The sequence below is a fragment of the Hyla sarda genome, chromosome 2, assembly GCF_029499605.1.
Source record: "Hyla sarda isolate aHylSar1 chromosome 2, aHylSar1.hap1, whole genome shotgun sequence".
NCBI lineage: Eukaryota > Metazoa > Chordata > Amphibia > Anura > Hylidae > Hyla > Hyla sarda.
Genome location: NC_079190.1, coordinates 428,587,505 through 428,605,543, shown reverse-complemented (window position 1 = coordinate 428,605,543; position 18,039 = coordinate 428,587,505). Strand labels below are relative to the sequence as shown.

General features: G+C 43.4%; 1 protein-coding gene across 1 annotated transcript in view; it reads left to right on the top strand.

Moving 5' to 3' along the window:
• PIPOX (pipecolic acid and sarcosine oxidase) overlaps positions 1–18,039 on the top strand; it is a 155,598-nt gene that overhangs the window by 120,020 nt on the left and 17,539 nt on the right. Inside the window, exons 5-6 of the mRNA XM_056559050.1 lie at positions 5,615–5,767; positions 13,646–13,804. Coding sequence (XP_056415025.1) covers positions 5,615–5,767; positions 13,646–13,804 — 312 coding nt within the window. The remainder of the gene's footprint in view (positions 1–5,614; positions 5,768–13,645; positions 13,805–18,039) is intronic.

Genomic DNA, 18,039 nt, shown 5'->3' with positions numbered 1-18,039 from the left:
AACCTGAATGGTTCAAATAGAAATATAGATCATCAATGGGTGAAAGTAACCTGACAAGTAGCTTTGGGGTTAAGTTTCAGATCATGGACCCCCATGATCTCACGAATGGGGCCCCTGGCCCATTTGTTTTGCAGGCTGTAGTGTTTATGGTGCTGCTGAAGAGAGCCAAATGGTGTCCGCACCGATACATTCAAAACAAAAGAGTTAGAGCTCTGTTCTGAAGATCACCGGGGGCCCCTGAGGTCAGATCCCCACCACGATCTGATATATATCCCATGCAGGGATAAAGATCTAATGTGCTAAGGATAAATATGGTTGGGCTAATATTTTACAATAAAAGAGGTACAGACATGTATCTGGATAGTTGAGTTCTTATTTAATTTTATGATTATATATATATATTGTAGGCCCCTAAACTGCCCCATATATATATATATATATATATATATATATATATATATATATATATATATATATATATATCATTATAGGCCCCTCTCCTTTATGTCCCCATATATAGTAATTGGTAGGCAGCCCCCGCAGGCATAGTGCACCAAGCAGCCCAGCCAAACTGCCCCCACTGCTTCAATGCTACACTGCTCCTCCAGTCTAGGGTCGAGACCTACTGCTATGGCTGGGCCATTGCAGTAGGTCCCTTAAACAATGAAGCAATGGAGCACTGAAGCTGATGTGGGCAGTAGTTTAGTTACTGTTCCAGTGTTTCCTCCAGGGTCCAGGCTAGCGCAGCTGCTGGGCAGAGCTGACACAATATAGAGTTCAGTGTACAGAGCTGAGCGGGGTGGAATGCAGTCTTAGCTACTCACAGCCCATCTCACACTGAACTGCTCTCAGCTGTGTGTAGCAGAGTGAGGGAGGAAGTTCTCCCCTGCATGGCTGGGGAACACCTCTTCCCAGTCTGTGGTGCTCACTGAGACCAAGCAGAAGATGCAGAACAATATCAAGGTAGAAAACTAAAAAATATTAAAAAATAAAGTGGTGGTTTAACATGATGGGGGGAGTAAACTAGGAGGAAATAAAAATGTATCAAGCTCATGAGAGGTACTCATTAAAATATATCATACATAGTCCCCCAAAAGAAACAATTTATATTACCTAAATGCATTTTTGCCTATTCAGATAACAATCTATGAAGGAGACACAGACACAATATAGTAGTTGCTTTCAAAAAGAAGCTCAATGCACAACCTTGTGTTGTCAATGTACAACCTTCCGTAAATGTGTTTACCCATTCTGCTTGATAGAATAATTTATTATGTTCTTTTAATTCCTTTCATACTCTTCTGTCATGTCCTCCAAGCAATGTATATGACATTCATGTTTCATATAACGCCTGGGGTAGGAATCGGAGTGGTAATGATATTATTATGCACCATTTTGCAATAGTTCCTGACAATAACTATTCCATTGTACTTAGCTTTCACGACTTTACATTAAAATTTACATGAATCCTTATATATCAGAAAGTTTCCATTATTTCTCCCTCATCGTCTCCTGTAGCCTTTGTTCATGTTAATGCGCACAAATCATCCACTTATTACAGAGAACATTACAGAGTATACATAGTATTCAATTGCTCCATGATAATAAAACAATTACAGCCGACTGAATGATGTGTGGGGACTGGGGAACACTAAAATATTATTTTGATTCAGAGGATTTTAAGCTTTGCCAAAAGAACAGAATGTCGCTTTAACAGAGAGCTATTGGCAGTGTATTAAAGGGGTATTCCGGGGTTAACTAACTTTTAACTATCCTGCCCATTATGAATAATTATGCTAGTTTTACATTTACTTGCTATATCGCTCTACCATAGATCGTCTTCTTTTTCTTCATTATATGGTCTAGCGTTTCCTTTCAGGTGCTGATGACGTTCGTCTCACAATCCTTTGCGGCTCAAGGTGGCAGCTGGTAGACGGGGGCTTGGCTATTTCTTGTATTTCCTCACAAGCCAGCCCCTTGATGACATTTGCGGTCTATCTGTACATCCTGACGTTCCGGCGCTCCCTGCGTTCCCTACACAGATTGTGGAGATCAAGGGACTCCGGCACGTGAGGAGGACGTACAGATGGACGTTATCAGGGGGCTGGCTTGTGAGGAAATACAAGAAATAGCCAAGCCTCCAATGCCAGCTGCCGCCTCGAGCCGCAAAGGATTGTGAGTCGAACGTCATCAGGACCTGGGGGGACCATATAATGAAGAAAAAGAAGACGATCAACGGCAGAGCGGTATAGCAAGTACATGTAAAACTAGCATAATTATTCATAATGGGCAGGATAGTTAAGAGTAGTTAACCCCAGAATACCCCTTTAGGGTCTATTCAGACGTCCAGTATTCCGCGCAGATTTTATGCGCAGATTTGTTGCGCAAGATTTTCTGATGCAGATTTCAATGTAAACTGAATGACTTGAAATCCTGTGCATCAAATCTGTTCAGAATACTGTACATGTGAATAGACCATTAAAGAATGGAATAACCGCGCAGTCATAATAGTCAAAGCATTAGATCAGTGCAAATGTTCCAAATGATTCATCCTGCTATTATACAATAGAACACTTACATGAGAAATGATTGGCCAATTTACATGTACACGCCACAATGTCAATTATTAGGCAACTTACAGGGAAGAAACTTTCCAGAGTGCAGCAGATTTCTCCTACAGTCTAATAATACTGACGCAGATTTATTTTGTAGCCCCCGGAATAGGCTCTTCCCATCACTAAAACAAATCAATTCTTTCAATTCTGTCTATTCTTTCTGCAGACTTCGGATTCAGGATTTCCATAGCAGAAACATCTTCGGATTCGGGATTTCCTCAGCAGAGACATCTGCTGTAGAAAATCTCAATAAAATCAATGGGACTCTGCTGCGGTGGAATCTCTGTGTGGAATTCTCATGCAAAATTTCAGGAGACAGCACTTGGTTTACATACTCCCCGCAATCTCTTGTGGTTTCTACTGATTGAAAGATGCCGCTATAGGAGCTACAATTCTTGGCTTTTTAATTTTGTTCATTCCTGCTACAGCTTATAGTGACATGATCCCCCCACCCCCAGCCCTCCCCAGGGTAGGCAGGCATGGCAAGGGCACAATTGGCGGCTAGTTTTTTTTTAAGGGGAATCCATCAGCTGTAAGAGCTGCAGGCGCTGTTGGATAACTATTATTGTATAAAAGCAAACAGGGCCTTTGCTGGAGCTGATGGTGGTTGCCAAACTTATAAAATCACCTTTTTATTTTTCAGCCAAGTGTCAAGAAGGCAGTGCTAAGCTGCTCGAGTGCCACCACCTGGCACACTTACTTTCCTACTTGAGCAGCTTAGAAATTGGCTGAGAAATTAAAAGGATTTAAAAATCCGGCACTGCCATCAACACCAAGAAAGGTACAGGTATTTTTTTTTTACAATAACAGTTATCCAATGGTGTCTACAGCTCTTTGCAGCTAATAGAGTTGATAGATACCCAGTAAGGGTAGGGTCACACGGAGCACATCCACAGTGCAGTTTGCACTGCAGATGCGCCAATGGCAGTCACAAGAGTGAACTCCCTGCTGCGGCCAGTTAACTCTGTGTGTCCATTCTTAGCGGCGGATTTCCCTCTGTGCATTTTCTACAAACGGGCACTGAGTCTACAGTGGGAAATCCGCCACTACGAGCAGACCTTTCACATTTATTTTTAAAGTGATCATTACAGAAGAGGAAGTGTTAGCTTTTTATTATGCCTCATGGCCAGAATGAAAACTGCAAGATTTCTGAACTTTTTTATGATATAGATAGCAGAATTAAAGATTAGAAAAAATTTCACCAAAAATGCTCAAAAATATGTTGAACATAAAAATGTAATAAAAAAAAAAAAAAAAAGGTTGTAATGAAAACAAAAATCACAGAGGGCGGTCCTAGAGGGGTTGAAAATATGAAAGGCACAACTCTTGGACATGTGTCGGACTCAATTCGAAATTGTAAGCTACACATCTTCCCCTCAGAATTCGGTCTTCAGCACTAGGAAGCATTAAGAAGGGTGGACCTTTACCCTGGGTCCTTGGCAAATAACCCCTGTTCTAGAAAATTCACAGTCAATTGTCATGAAGGAACATTATTAAAAGATTTTCTGAAGGAAAAAAAAATCAATTGGTGCCAGAAAATTACAGATTTGTGAATTTTGTCTATTGAAAATCTTATTCCTTCCAGTACTTATCAGCTGCTGTATACTGCAGAGGAAGTTGTGTAGTACTTTTCAGTCTGGCCACAGTGCTCTCTGCTGACACCTCTGTCCATGTTAGGAACTGCCCTTTGCAGGAGCAAATCCCCATAGCAAACCTCTCCTGCTCTGGGCAGTTCCTGACATGGACAGAGGTGGCAGCAGAAAGCAGTGTGGTCAGACTGGAAATAACTATACAACTTCCTATAGAGCATACAGCTGCTGATAAGTACCTGAAGGATCAAGATTTTTAAACAGAAGTAATTTACAAATCTGTATAACTTTCTGCCCCAGTTATATTACGTGTAACTTTCTGATTTATTTTCCAGAGTGCCCCTTTAGTTATATTTCGAAATTTGCTAAAACTTTAATTGATTTAAACAATAGGTAATTTTTTTTAAGACACATTCCCTTTATTATATGGACGTCAAGGCAAAAATGTGGAGACACAGTTATAGTTGAAATGCTAAGACAATGCTGTATGCACCAGATCCTGTCATCCAGGTTTATTAAAGGGGTACTCCGCCCCTAGACATCTTATCCCCTATTCAAAGGATAGGGGATAAGATGTCAGATCGCGGGGGTCCCGCCCCGGTCATGCCCCCTCCCATAGACTTCCATTGAGGGGGCGGGGCGTGACGTCACACAGGGCGGAGTCGTGACGTCATGATCTCCCGCCAACATGGTCATGTGGCGTTAGGATGAGAGCCTCCAACGCTGCCGGAAGCCGCAACAGGTGAGTGCTGCAGCTGAGATCCCGGGGGTTCCCAGCAGCGGGACCCCCGCGATCTGACATCTTATCCCCTATCCTTTTGATAGGGGATAAGATGTCTAGGGGCAGAGTACCCCTTTAAGGAACTTGTCCAGGTGTATTATGTAACATGGAGGTTACCAGCAAACAAGTGGTAAGGGAGATTGTAACAAGGACTGGACATGATCAGCTCAGTCTATAGGCATCCGGCTGAATTGCACAATAACTAGTTATTTAAAGCCAAGATTTAAAGCCAAGAATTATTTCCTCTAACACAGCGCACTTCTTCTTATTGTCTTATGAGTACAGCGCAGACGTTCACAAGAGCTTTCACTTACATGCATCATACCATGTTTTCTGCCCCTATTAAGTATTTTGTTCTAACAATGACTGTAAGAGAAAGCCTTTTCCTTATTACCATGTGATATCGTGAATTATTTAGGCTGTGCTACATGCATGGTTATTATGTTATGCTAAGTAGCATAGGGTAATGCAGTTACATGACAGCAGTGTATGCATATGAGTAATTTAGACTGCAGGTATTTAGCTGCCTATATTAAATCATGCATAGTATGGATTACTTATAATCTTTATGACAGTTCTGTTATCGCATGCCAGTGCTTCATGTCCTTTATTTCATTATCCTTTCCCAGACACTGAGGATTAATGTATGTTATTGGAAAGAAAAGACTCCTGGAACATCTGGACTCCTGGAAACCTTCCCTACCTTCCTAGGTGTAAACCTGAATGGAGAAGAACATGAGGTGTATGGTCTACCCTCCCAGGAGTACCCTGGCCTCTTTAAGGTGCATCTTTTGAAGTCTACATAGGAAGTGTAATTATTTTACTTTTGACCTGTTTATGGCCTGCTTATTTTTATCAATGATGGCTTTTTGGCTCTTTTTGGCTTGATTTTTGTTTATCTCAGCTCTATGTAGGGCAGAGCTGTGATTTGTGATCATCGTATTACTTTAATGCCTCTAATGGCCCCAGCCAGCCAGCAGCCTTCTCTTTACTGATCAGGGCAAAAAAACTTTTTTTAGAGGTACTCTCCTCCCTAGCGTGCGGAACATTTAGTTCCGAATGCTGGGTGTGGGCTTCCGTGGTCGCCCTGCCCCCTCGTGATGTCACGTCCTGCCCCCTCAATGCAAGTCTATGGGAAGGGGGCATGACGGCTGACACGCCCCCTCCCATAGACTTACATTGAGGGGGCGGTGCGTGACGTTATGGGGGCATGATGTGATGTAACAAGGGGGCGGAGTTAAATGTTCTGGACGCTGGGGAGCGGAGTACCCCTTTAAACTGCTGTCTTCAGATGTAGCTTTTCCTTTTGGGGAGTTGATGGCTTGGCTTATTAATTCTACAGTCACGTTCTAAGGCTTCTTAAAGGATTCAGACACTGACTTGAAGGGAAAGCTACCCCCCAAAATGTGGTTTCAGGGTTCTGCTTTGCATATTCTCTTTCCCAGAATTCCCAGTGGAGCATGTATAGCCTATAAGTCTACTCATATTTTTATGATGCTTTGCTCAAGTAAAATTACCTCTTTGGTTTTGCAACTCCATTCTTGTGATTGGTTCATGCAGCAACTCTCAGGATACATACAAGTCAACCTGGTACTGTTTGATAAGGGCATGCAGAAATCTACTGTGTATATAGGTTTCATTGACATACCATTATTGATATGAAATACGTTCACTGACGTGTAATGAATGTGCCCTTAGTTGGGATCATGCAAAAGGTTTACCTTGTAAAGCACAGGACCTCTACCCTAGTGATAATACAACCATTAAACTATTCTACATCTGCATGTATATATTGTTTTAAGATGGTATTCTTTTTTTTTTTTTTTTTTAAATAACCCTCTTCAGAATATTCGCCACTCTTTCCATTATTTCCTTTGAAGACCACTAGATAATTGTTAAAAGGTCCACTTTGCCAAGTTTTCTTATGTCAAGAATGTTTCACTTTTAACCTGACTCATTTCAATTTAAAAAAATTAAATAAAAAAAATTTAATTTTGACAACATATTCAGCAGAACCTAATAATTGACCAAATAGCAAAAAAGTTAAAAGACAGTCAAAAACATGGACAAACAACCTTAAAGAAGCAAAAGGTTGTACAATGTAATGGCTCACTCACATGTGCCTGTCCCTATGGTGTTCCTGCTACAGTCACAACTTTCCTTAAACTCCTTTGGGTGTACAGTGCTGGGGTTCTAGTTACTGCTGCCCCTTCTTTGTAGCACTTTGACTCTGCTCCGAGGCAGCTGCTGCTCCTCTTCTGTGAAGATCTTCTCCTCTCTTAACTGGGCGCAGCTTTGGCAGTGCCAAAATACATGGGTGTCTCTCCAATCATCTGCTGTCCTGGGCTTTTTTATGTTACCATCACTACTGACTCTGGGATTGATCATCAAGGTCCTTTTGTTCTGTGTGATGCAAAGATGTTTTCCAGTCTGCTGCTCACCTTGATCTTCTGTTCTGTTGTACAGTCAGTGGGGGGAAATATTAAAAAACTACTGTAATTTCTGTTCCAGCGATGTTAATCACACCTTTTTTTTCTCCTCACATTTTCAAAGGTCTCTTGTGCTGCTTTGAAAATATTAAAATATGTGAGAGTTCAATTACGTGCGACTTTTGTTTTTTTGCGCAAAAATTGCCAATTTTGCCCCCCCTCCCCAATGTATTTTTTATTTTTTGTTGTCACAAAAAAAAAAAAAAAAAATGAATAAATTACAACCATTTCTGTGATTTTTACACTAGCAACGAGCTGGTGTGAAATCTTTGATTTTGAATGTAGTTGCTTTCTCTGCACCCCAATGGTTTACAGACAATCTCAGGGTCTCTCCAATGCTCATAAAATTATTGATCATGAATAATATAACACATGAACTGATTTGTACATGCTTGAATGTGCATGTCCAACATTATGGGGATCTGCAACATTAATCCAGCTACAATACGGACAAAGCGAAAACAGAATTCTGTTACACTGTTGCAAAATCCTATGCAGCCTAAAGTTCTTAAGTTCTCCCAGCCTTACTTATGTGAATGGGAGTAAGTTGCATATTATACCCAGAAAGTCAGGTTCATCGGTACTGTTGCAGAAGCAACTGCTGCCAAATATTTTGGTAATACAATAATTTAAAATATAATATTTCCAAGGTTTATGCCATTTCCAGGACAGTGTTCACACATTTACAAATAAGGAGTGTCAGGTCCAGGGCCTGATTATGGAATCATACATGTGCATTATTATTGTATTTGTGTATAATGTATAATTCAAGACCTGGGTGAGGGTTCACTCAGACTGTGTATCCTTTGTTTTTGTGTATTCCAGTTTAAAGTCAGGCACTCTGGTCCCATCATAAAATCAAACTGAGATAAGGGACCTGGAAGAGAATAGTCAGGAGGCACTCACCATGGTATACTGTGTGAACGGGAACTTCTTTATTGCATGGTGCGGTTACAACTTAAAAAAGGGCTGACAAGGACGCCAAACACCGGAGGAAGTTATGGCTATTTCACGCCATTAGCTACATAGCTTTTGGCATGAAATAGTTATACTGGTGTTGTGCATCCTTGTCTGCCCGTTTTTAAGTTGTAACTGCTCCATGCAATAAAGAAGTTCCTGTTCACACAGTATAGTGTGGTAAGTGCCTCCTGACTCTTCTATGCTACTTGGATGTGAGCTATTTCTACTGGGATTGAGCACAGTCCTGTGTTGGGATATTGTTTGCTTCACACATGGCTGGCCATGGTGTTATTGTGGGGTGTGTGCATTAAGCACTGTGGAACTGTGCCGGCCATTCATACTTTTCTCATGTTATGGACCTGGAAGAGAGATGCCCCCACCTGGTGGGTCAGAGGGGAGGGGGGAATGGAGATTTCCCTCCAGAAAAGCCACTATAAAACTGAGAGGCTGGACACAAACCTTGGTTCAAGCCTGTGGCAAACATTGCACAAGACACTAAGAAGCAGCTGGAGACTCACTCGCAAGGACTGCTATGCCATTATGCTTTAAGGACTTCATTTTTGTTTTCTAAACTAGTCTTGCTGAACTCTTTTATATATTTTTGTACCTGTATGTCATTTGTTTATTTTATATGTAGCACTGTGATACCTTTTTTTAGATTAAATGTTTAATTTACCAGCTTTGGTCTATGATCTCTATATATATATATAGGAGCTCACCTTTCTGAAGGAAGCTCTGGTAAAACACATTTATCAAAGGGTTAATTTGGTGACTTGCTGAGACTAGTAGTGGATACTCCGAGGTCTTGCAGCTTTAACCCTTGCATCATAACACTCTCTCTAACATCTTGGCTGGACCAATAGGGTGTGATCGTGACAACTGATGGCAGCATAGGGATATATTTAGAGATTTTTAGTGCTTGCTGGATTTTACCTGTAAGGAAATCTTATATTAGCACTAAAAGAAATTGCATACATATTCTTGTGTCCAAATTCCAAAGGCAGAACTCAGTTCTGGTTTAAAGACAAACAAAAGAAAACTGCAAGACAGTTCTGCCCATCTCCTGTTTTACCTTCTCTGTTTCCTCTCGGAAATATGGAGGCATATCGCAAACAGTCCAAGCCTGCACTGGAACTAATGTGCCAAGAAAAGGGCATCCCTACTGTGGGAAAGAACAAGCAACAACTTATTGCTGATCTTGTGGAGTATGATGCCCGTGCCGAAGAGCTGAGTGACATGAGATAAAATCCTACAGCTGGAACTGCCCTCCAAGGACTGATATCTCCTGGGGAATACAACATTACTCCCCATCAGGACAGTACTCCACATGAGGCCTTGGACTCTTATATGCGGACTGCCTTACAACACCCTGGGAATATGGATGCTAATATTAAACTCCAACTGCTTCTCCAGTACCAAACTGCAGAAAGAGAGGCTGGAGCCACAGAGAGAGAGGCATAGGACCGAGCCGATGAGAGAGAGGAGGCAGAAATAGAGGCCCAGTGGAGGCATAAATTGGAGGTTCTGAGGCTGATAGGGGATGCTTTATCTGCACCCAGTGATGTGCATGATCAAGGCGACCACAAACCTTGCTTGGAACATTTCCCCATGTTGGAGAAAGATGGTGATCTGGATGTGTTCCTGAGGTGATTTGAAAAGGTTTGCCGGCAGTTCCATCTACCTAAGGAACAGTGGGGAAGATCTCTAACCCCACGGCTGCGAGGGAAAGCTCTTCATGTGTTTGCGTCTCTTCCCTCTGAAAATGACCAGGACTATGAGGCAATAAAATTTGCTCTGCTAAAAAATTTTTATCTGACTCCAGAGGCTTATTAGAAAAAGTTTCGGACTTTGTAACAAAGAGCCACAGAAAGGTGCACTGAGTATACCAGTCAGCTAAGGACTGCATGCAGGCAATGGACTGAGGGCCTACAAGTCACTACTTATGAGGCCCTGGAGGACTTGATGGTCCTGGATCAGTTTCTCCAAATAGGGAGCTTTGAAGCCAGAGACTAGATTTTGGACCGCAAGCCAAACACAGCAGCAGAAGCAGCAGAACTAGGGGATGACTTTGCTAATAACCAGGCATCAACAGCAAAGTGTGGATCTGTACAAGCTGGAGCAAGTACCTGGAGGGGAGCTACACAACCACAGAGCACCACCAGGCCAGCCGGGAAATTCTTGCCTTCAGCACCAAAGCAACAGGAGCCACATTGTTTCAAGGGGAAACCCGCCGATGTTACAGATGCAATAAGATTGGGCACCTGAGTGCCACTTGCCCCAACTAAAAGAATTATTCACCGGCAGCTGGAGGACACACAGCCTTCTGGTGTCTTCTGGTGTCCGGAGCAGTGGAGGAAAGAAGGGATAACCTGCAGAGTGTAACTGTGAGTGACCGGGTGAAAGTGGGTTTACGAGATTCTGGAGCCTCATTTACCTTGGTGCGGCCTGAAGTGGTGTATACAGTGGACATCATCCCTTGAAGAACCATGGCTTTAAAAGGAATTGGAGGTGTGCAGTCTGCTGTTCCCATGGCTCGTGTGTACCTTGATTGGGGCACAGGCAAAGGTTTGCGGGAGGTGGGGGTCTCTGAGGACATCCCTGTTAATGTTCTGCTGGGGAACTACCTGCACACCAGATGGGCTAGGAAAGAGCCCAGTTCATTCTGAGGTATTGTGCGAGATTTACGGAAACACTGTGAAATGTGATAACTGGGAGGGAGTGGAGGGGATTGATAAATGTTTACCTGTGACTAAACTAGTGATGTTTTTCAAAAGTGAAATGGGGTGTATTGTAAAAAGTGATGACAATGAATTACCAATGCCCAAGCCTAGTGGAGATGGGCTAGGAAGAGGGGTTTGTGTGCCCCTGGTGACATGTAAGGATGAGGGACCAGAAGTGAGTGGCATGTCCCAATCCTGTGAGAATAAGATGGCTGAGGAGGAGGAGAAGGAAAGGAGTGATGGGCCTGTTTATGATGCCTGTAACATTGCTATGTTTGGGATTGAGGGAGTGGAAGGTAAACCCCAGGGAGGCATACCAATGGTGGCAGTGGTAACATGTCAGCAGTGTGCCCAGGCTGCTGCTGTTAAAAGAAGGGAGGATGGTGATGCAAGAGGCAAGCTGTGTGACTTGCAAGCCAAAGCAGAGGAAGGTGGAGATGCTAGTTCACCTGAGGGAAATGTGCTCCCTGATGCCACGAGATGGGGGGAGGGCAATGAGCATTTCCGGGAAGCTCTGCGCAGTGACCCTTCCCTTGAAGGGCTGAGACAACGTGCCGAACAGCCAGGTGCTGACACAGACGGGCAATAGGTATATTGGGAAAAATATCTTGTACTGGGCATCCCTTTCCAAAGGCATGCAAGGGCTAGTTCCTAGGCAGTACAGAAAAGAGCTGCTGAGGTTAGCCCATGAGACCCCCCCCCCCCCCCTGGCAGGACATTTGGGAGTGGCCAAGACAAAGTCCAGGTTGGCACACAATTTCTACTGGCAGGTATTTCTACTGGCAGGTATGCTGTTGCAAATTACTGTAGATCCTGTTGTGTCTGCCAGAGGGTGGGTAAGTCTAGGGATGTTACTCGTGTTCCCCTAGTGCCCCTACCAGTCACATCTGTAAATTTTGAACAAGTGGCAGTGGATATTGTGGGGCCTCTAGCTTTACCCAGCAACACAGGGAAACAAGTTATTCTTACTGTGGTGGATTATGCAACCAAGTACCCTGAAGCTGTTGCCTTATTCTCCTTCAAGGCAGATAAGGTGGCAGATGCACCGATCAGTATATTCTGCAGGGTATGGTACCCCAGAGAAATGCTCACTGATCAGGGCACACAGTTCATGTCCAATCTCATGCAAAGACTCTGTAAGAAGGTGAATGTACAGCACTTTGTAGCTTTTGTGGTGGAGTATGTTCTGAGATTCAGGGACAGGATGCAGGCATTGACTGGGCTGGTACATGACAACCTCACAGCAGCACAGTCCACTCAGAAGTACTGGTATGATCGCAATGCAAGGGGCCGGGTCTATGAAGTGGGACAGAAGGTAATGGTTCTGAACTCCATCAAACAGAATTAGCTGCAGGCTGCCTGGGAGGGTCCCTTGCCCATTTTGCAGCACCTAGAACCCACCACATATGTAGTTGCCCTTGATGAAAAAGATCAAGAGGCAGAGATTTTACCACATTAATATGTTAAAGACATACTATGACCCCGTGGAGGTGGCAATCAGTGTATGCAGTGCACCAGAGGAAGGGCTGGTTAGTGTTCCCTTCAGTGCCATCTTAGCCTGGGAATGCAGGGCCTATGGTGTCAAGAAGAGAAATAGATGGTTAATGGAGACAGATCTATCAGCCTGCAGAGGCAAGATCTCTCTATATCCATCTTAAGGGGGAGGTGTAAAGCCCAGGGCCTGATTATAGAATCATACATGTGTATAATTGTATTTGTGTATACTGTATAATTCAAGATCTGGGTGAGGGTTCACTCAGACTGTGTATCAGTTGTGTTTGTGTATTCCAGTTTTATTGTGGGGGTCTTACGGTTTGTGTTATACCTCCTTTGAAGTCGTCAGGCACTATGGTCCCATCATAAAATCAAACTGAGATAAGGGACCTGGAAGACAGATGCCCCCCACCTGGCAGGTCAGAGGGGAGGGAGGAAGGGAGTTTTTCCTCCAGAAAAGAAGCTATAAAACTTGGATGCTGGACACAAACCTTGGTTCAAGCCTGTGGCAAAAGCTGGACAAGATCCTAAGAAGTAGCTGGAGACCCACTCACAAGGACTGCTATGCCATTATGCTGTAAGGACTTCATTTCTGTTTTCTGAACTTGTCTTGCCGAACTTTTATACATTTTTGTACCTGTATGTCATTGGTTTATTTTATACGTAGCACTGTAATACCTTTTTTCAGGTTAATTAATCAGCTCTGGTCTATGATCTCTAAATATATGAGCTCACCTTTCTGAAGGAAGCTATGGGGAAACACGTTTATCAGGGTTAATTTGGTGACTTGCTGGGACTAGTAGTGGATACCCAGAGGTCTGGTAGCTTTAACTCTTGCACCATCACACTCTCTCTAGTATCTTGGCTGGACCAATAGGGTGTGATCATGACATGGAGTAAGGTCAGCTTGCTATATAAAAGGGCCCTTGACTTCCATACTAGCTTAGATTTTTTTATTTCCAACAAATGTACTAAAATGCTGTCTCCTCTCATACAGATTTGCTTTCATGGTGGAAACGAGGCAGATCCTGAAGAGCGTGAGCTTCAGGACAAACCCAACCAAATAGAAGATATCCAAATACTTTGTCGTTTTATCAGCCAATATCTTCCTGGTCTGCATCCTAAGCCTGCTGTGATAGAACAGTGCATGTATACGGTAAGAGTGTTAAAAATTTTCATACCTATGTGTTTAGGCCTACCTATGTGTTCTCCATAGAACTGACCATGACATGGGTCATCAATGCATAAAGGGTTCTCCAATACAACTAAAAAAAATAATTGCTGCCTGCTAGGCCTGTAATGTTATAAACTACTTTGCACACATCTCGCCCGGGTCCAGTGCTGAGACTTATGTTGGTACCAGTCTCAGTTTACTTACCCTGATGACATGCTGTCCCATCTCTCCGAACCCAATGCAGCCAATCACTGCAGTTTACTAGTTAGTTTAAGAACCCCTATAAACAGTGGGGTCCAACCTTTATTTCCCCACTGGTCAGTACTGTAGAGCTGCAGTACCAGGCACAGCTGCTCATAGTCACTGTGCTTATAATATATATATATATATATATATATATTTTTTTTTATATTCCTTAACAGGAGCTAAGCTGATACCAGGGAACACTACCTGAAAAGGTTGTGTAATGAGCTGCTTTGCATATTCCTATATATATATATATATAGAGAGAGAGAGAGAGAGAGAGAGAGAGAGAGAGAGAGAGAGAGAGAGAGAGAGAGAGAGCAAATGGATACACAGCAGCACTTCCAAATGGTGATTAATTAGTGGCTTTATTAATCACAGAGTGAATATGCGACTTTTCGGCCATCTCTCGTGGCCTTCATCAAGCCTTGGTTGTGTAACCATTTGGAACCACCGCTTTGCACCCCACCACTAATACTTGAGTGCTGCTCCACCTGCTGGAATGTGTATATATATATATATATTAGCCGAGTACCCGGCGATGCCTGGTTTAACCTACCTAATCCTTGTGGGGGAGGAAAAGCAACAGAGGAGGAAGCCTTTGTCCTCATATCCCTTCCTCATATTCTGTCCCCATATCCTCTCCTCATATCCTGACCCCATATCCCCTGCTCATGTCCCAACCTCCTCAGTTCAGGCTAAGATGTGATGAAGATATTGTAAGCCAAAATGGAAGTGGGTATGGCTTTGTAGGAGTGGGTGTGATTTGCAAGCCAGATGGATATACAAAAAGGGTACAAAATAAAAGGGGTGTGGCTTAAAGGGTGGGCAGAGCTTGCAGAGATGGAGTATGGCATGCGGGGAGGGTATGTACCAAGTATGTACCAAGTTTAATGGAAATATCTTTAGCCGTTTGGAAGTGATACTGGAACATACACAAATACAGATATATATATATATATATATATATATATATAGATAGATAGATAGATAGATAGATAGATATACACTAGCTGAGTACCCGGCGTTGCCCAGTTTTTCCTTCCTAATCCTTGTTGTGGAGGAAAATCAACAGAGGAAGCTTTTGACTTCATATCCCGTCCTCATATATTGCTGTCATATCCCAACCCCATATCCCGACCTCCTATCCCGTCCTCCTATCCAGTCATCCTATCCCAATCTCCTATCCCATCCTCCTATCCCATTCTCCTATTCCGTCCTCCCATCCCGTCCTCACATCCCGTTCTCCTATCCCGACCTTCTATCCCGACCTCCTATCCTGTCCTCACATCCCGTCCTCCTATCTCGACCTCCTATCTCGACCTCCTGTCCCGACCTCCTGTCCCGACCTCCTATCCTGACCTCCTATCCCGACCTCCTATCCCGACCTCCTATCCCCACCTCCTATCCCGTCCTCCTATCCCGTCCTCCTATCCTGACCTCCTATCCCAACCTCTTATCCCATCCTGTCCTCCCATCTCGACCTCCTATCCCGTCCTCATATCCCGACCTCCTATCCTGACCTCCTATCTCAATCTCCTATCTTGACCTCCTATCCTGACCTCCTATACCGTCCTCATATCCCGACCTTTAATATATGTACCAGGTATTGAAATATCTCCAGCCGTACGGAAGTTATGTGGGAACATACATTTCCCATTGATTTGCATGGAACTTTAAAAAAAAAACCCGACCCTCAAAAATGGGGGTAGTTAAGGGTTAAATTAACTATCCTATATTTTAAGTGGACATATAAGTAACATGTGACCAAGTATTATCGAAATATCTCCAACCGTTTGGAAGTTATGCAGTTACATATATTTCCCATAAACTTGTATGGGACTTTAAACAAAAACCCCGTCCCTGGCCAATGGGGGTGAGTAAGGATTAAATCACCTATCCTATGTTTGTTGTTGACATATAAGTAACATGTGTGCCAAGTTTCATGTTAATATCTTTAGACGTTTGGATGTGATTGTAAAACGTACATACACAAACACACATTGAGGGACATGTATCAAAGATTTTACCCCTGTTTTGTGTGTATTTTTTTGCGCAAAATTTTGCGCAAGCCCTTTTTTTGCGCATTTTTTTGCGCACGTTTTGGTAGAGCATATCCTCCAGATGTGGCTGAATCGGGGTACCTTGGAGTGACATCTATAGTACTCATGGATTTATTACCTGCGTTCTTTTCCTTTGCACCAAAAATTTTGACGCAAGTGCGTCTTTTTCCCCATAAATATAAGCCAACTTTAACTGCACGTAGCGATCCTTTCTATTTCTGAAGGAAAGTTCTACTAAGGAACCACCAGAATGTTATAACTTTCCTATCTCAATTCCTCCTTTGGTTTGCTTTATATTTTTACTCCTTGGTTATTCCAAAGCACTTTTAAAATAATTTGCATATAGAATATTTGTTTACAGTTCAGTTATTCACTAGATCACTTGTATATTGGTTTTGTTATTTTATGATCCAACAATTTAATACATTTACATAGGAACTTATATTATAACTTATCATTGCACAAGATCCGTCACATTAAAATAGCTTTGTGATAAACTTAACACTGTAGATCATTCTCCTTTTATTTTTACAATTTACTGCTTTCCGTTATACTTTTCCCCAGCGCCTGGTAAGATGGTGGCTATCACTGATAGCCAGCCATCTTACCATGTGACCACGGGGGGTTTCACCGTCTCTCCCCCCCTCCCCCCACCCCCCCCACCCCCCCCCCCCCCAGCGATCGCTGCTATCAGCTAGTCAAATCTGACTAGCTGATAGCAGCGTTTCTCTATAAGAATACTTAGCAGCGCGGTGTGTGAGTCCGGATCACTGGGATCGGGACACACACTGCTCTGCTAAGTGTCCCTTACCCGTCCCCCAGCGCCACTTACCCGGCCATGCGGTGTCCTGAGCAGTCCCAGTGCGAGCGGCGTCCTCCAGGCGGTCCCGGGGGTGGTGCATCCCTGTGGTGAGTTTGCAGCAGCAGGGCGGCATCTTCATTGGCAGCAGTGAGATCGCCGTAAAGCGATCTCACTGCTGCCTCTGGGAGTTTCAAAACTGCAACTCCCAGCATGCCCAGACAGCCTTTGGCTTTCTGGGCATGCTGGGAGTTGTAGTTTTGCAACATCTGGAGGGCCACCGTTTGGAGACCACTGTATAATGGTCTCCAATCTGTGCTCTTCCAGATGTTCCAAAATTACAAATCTCAGCATGCCCACTCTGTCGAGGCATGCTGGGAGTTGTAGTTCTGTAACATCTGGAAGACAACAGATTGGAGACCATTATACAGTGGTCTACAAACTGTGGACCTCCAGCTGTTGCAAAACTACAACTCCCAGCATGCCCAGACTGCCTAAGCATGCTGGGAGTTGTAGTTCGTCAACATCTGACCCTTCAGATATTGCCGAAATACAACTTCCAGCATGTCTGGCCATGCTGGGAATTATAGTTTTGCAACAGCTGGAGGCACACTAGTTGGGAAACATTGTTCGCTTCCTAACTCTTTTTCACAACCCGTGTGCCTACTGTTTCCAAAATGGAGCCTCCAGCTGTTGCAAAACAACAACTCCCAGTATTGCCGGACAGCCATTGACTGTCCAGGCATGTTGGGAGTTTTGCAACAGCTGGAGGCACCCTGTTTGGGAAACATTTTAGGGTCACATATGGGGTATCGCTGTACTCGGGAGAAATTGCCTTACAGATTTTGGGGGGCTTTTTCTCCTTTTACTCCTTATGAAAAGGAACAGTTGGAGTCTACACCAGTATGTTAATGTATAAAAATAATATTATTTACACTGACATGCAGGTGTTGCCGCATACTTTACATTTTCACAAGAGGTAAATGGGAAAAAAGATCCCCATTTTTTGGGACACAATTTAGCCAGAGTACGGAGATACCACATATGTGGGCGCAAAGTTCTCTGCGGGCGCACAACAAGGCCCAGAAGGTAGAGTGCACCATGTACATTTG